We start from the raw sequence: 2,167 nt of genomic DNA, 5'->3' as shown, positions 1-2,167 counted from the left end.
AAATGGCAAATAAAGAAAAAGAAAAAGAGCTAAACCAAGAGTTGTAGAGTTTCTCTTTAAAGTCAATTGGTCTTTGTTTCACAGAAATGATGTGGGGCGCGGGGGGGGGGGGGGTGGAGCGGGATGCCTATGTATGTAAAACCAGGAGAACAGGTTGCTACATGAAAGCAGGAATGAGTTCTTGAGGTGCTTGAGGGCTTCAAAATGTGTCCTCTTCATAAGCGCTGGTAAACAGTCTCAACTATCACAAGCTGCAGTTCAACAGAGCCTCTGACAGAATTTGGTCACCAGAGATGGGCAAGGCCAGTTGATCCCATGGAGAGATCTGGCATCTAGAGAAAGCTGACTGCTCCTGTGCCCAGAAAAGAGCTGCTCGGCTCTCTGAGCTTTGGTGGGGGTCCTTACTCTTGAGAGGACCCCTCTCTGGGGAGGTACAGGAAGTTACAGGCCACATATATGGGGAAGACCACATCTTGGTTCCCCAGGTTCGCTACCTCTAGCTCTTCATCTTTTCCCAGGGAAAGCACCTGGTATTCTGTGTCCTTCCTGAAAACGGTTCTTCCAGCCCTGTCCAGGGAAACCAGGCACAGGCGGAACGCAATCTTTCTCTGCCAGAGTAAGCTGACCCCGAGGCCGTGGGAATTGTTCAGTGCACTGCGCCTGAAGGTGACACGCCGGCTGGCGTAGCACACTACCAAGTCCCAGCCAAAGTTGAAGCCTGCCCACCGCCAGCTGCATGGCTCTTCCCTGTGGACCCGGTGCCCGCACCGCATGGTGTTCCCCTGGAAGTTGGACACGTGGACGGCAATGGGCCCGAGCTCCCTGGTTTGCTCAGCCCGGAGGAGGGCAAGCCATTGCTCTTTGTACACTGGGGTCAGCCACGTGGCAGGGATCAGTGCATCCTGGTCAATGATGCGTGCTGATGGCAGGTCACAGACTATGTAGGCCAGCCGCAGATGCTGGAACACTGGCACGAAGGCTCTGCCCTGCGGGGTCTCCAAGAAAGGGGTGCCATCCAACTCCCTCTTGGACCTTGCAAACCACAAGTTGGCGTCGGACAATAAGGCTCTGTGGGGGCCCCTCCATGTCGGCTGAAGCTGCAAGTACATCCACTTTTTCAGCATTGTGTACACATCCATCTCCACTTCCATCACTAAGAGCTCTGAAGAGACAATGAGCTCTTCCATGATATCCAGGTTGATTTCTCGCATTAGTTCCTCACTATGGTGAGTCATCAGGTTGTCCAGCAGCCACTGAAAGCACATGGTCCTGATGTTTGGGAGGCCGTAGCTCCCAGCAGAGTAGTAGTAGCTGCATACGGTCTGGACACTAACCGTTTCCTCCATGATCTCCCCACACTGTTGAATCAGCTCGTCGAGCTGCAGCATGCTGGCCGTGGCCAGGATGGGGACGACTCGGCGGGGTTGAATGAGCACGGAGTCTTCGTACAAAGAGCCTAAAGCCTCATGCAGTGCCTCACGATCAATGTTCTCGTCAGGCATTTGCAACTCTATGGTATTCATGGTTGCTTCCCTCCAAGCACCACTGAACATGCTAGCGAAGTAACCTGACTGGCACAAGTAGACCCTGTGCAAGTTCCACACCTCCCCTAGTGCGCGGATCTGCACATCACTGCCTTCACCCCTTAAGAAGAGTGCCTCGTAAACGGAACCTGAACTGTCTTTGGTGTGTTTCCGGTGGGGCTCTTGTTCGTGAGGCTCTCCTGAGTCTGCCTTCCTTTTGACGCCACCCTGACTGGGGCTGGAGCCGCCCGCTTCACTCTCCTCCTCCACCTCACCAACTACTGCCATGGCTGCCACTTCCTCCTCCTCCCCACCGGCACCTGGCTGCTCTGGAGCATGGCCCCGCCTGAGCCATAGCATCCGACTGCTTAGTGCCCCCATGGCCTGTATGTACCTCAAAGCACAAAGGACGCACTCCTCTCAAGGTGAAGCTTCCACTGGCACTAGCTCAGCCCGGAGGGCTTCTGGGTACAGTTGGCGTCTGCTCTCGCGTCTGCTAGGAAACAACGCGAGAGAAGGGCATGCCCTACCCGGAAGACCACTCTGTGCACCTTCTCCGACTGAGGTGATTGCTCTGTGGCTCCCTTCACACACTGATGATTTAATAGAGGCCTTTGTGTGTGAGTTTTCCTTCTACTTTCAAG

General features: G+C 54.5%; 1 protein-coding gene across 1 annotated transcript; it reads right to left on the bottom strand.

Annotated features, from left to right (window-relative positions):
* Positions 1 to 401: 401 nt before the first annotated feature.
* LOC103305065 (germ cell-less protein-like 1) lies at positions 402 to 1,904 on the bottom strand. The gene has a single exon (XM_054713444.1). It carries the CDS (start codon positions 1,902 to 1,904, stop codon positions 402 to 404), a length of 1,503 nt encoding a protein of 500 aa, XP_054569419.1.
* Between the last annotated feature and the right edge of the window lie 263 nt (positions 1,905 to 2,167).

This window comes from Eptesicus fuscus, assembly GCF_027574615.1.
Source record: "Eptesicus fuscus isolate TK198812 chromosome 1 unlocalized genomic scaffold, DD_ASM_mEF_20220401 sc13_unplaced_1, whole genome shotgun sequence".
NCBI classification, from domain to species: domain Eukaryota; kingdom Metazoa; phylum Chordata; class Mammalia; order Chiroptera; family Vespertilionidae; genus Eptesicus; species Eptesicus fuscus.
The sequence above is the reverse complement of the archived record's forward strand: the minus strand, read 5'-3'. Positions and strand labels throughout refer to the sequence as shown.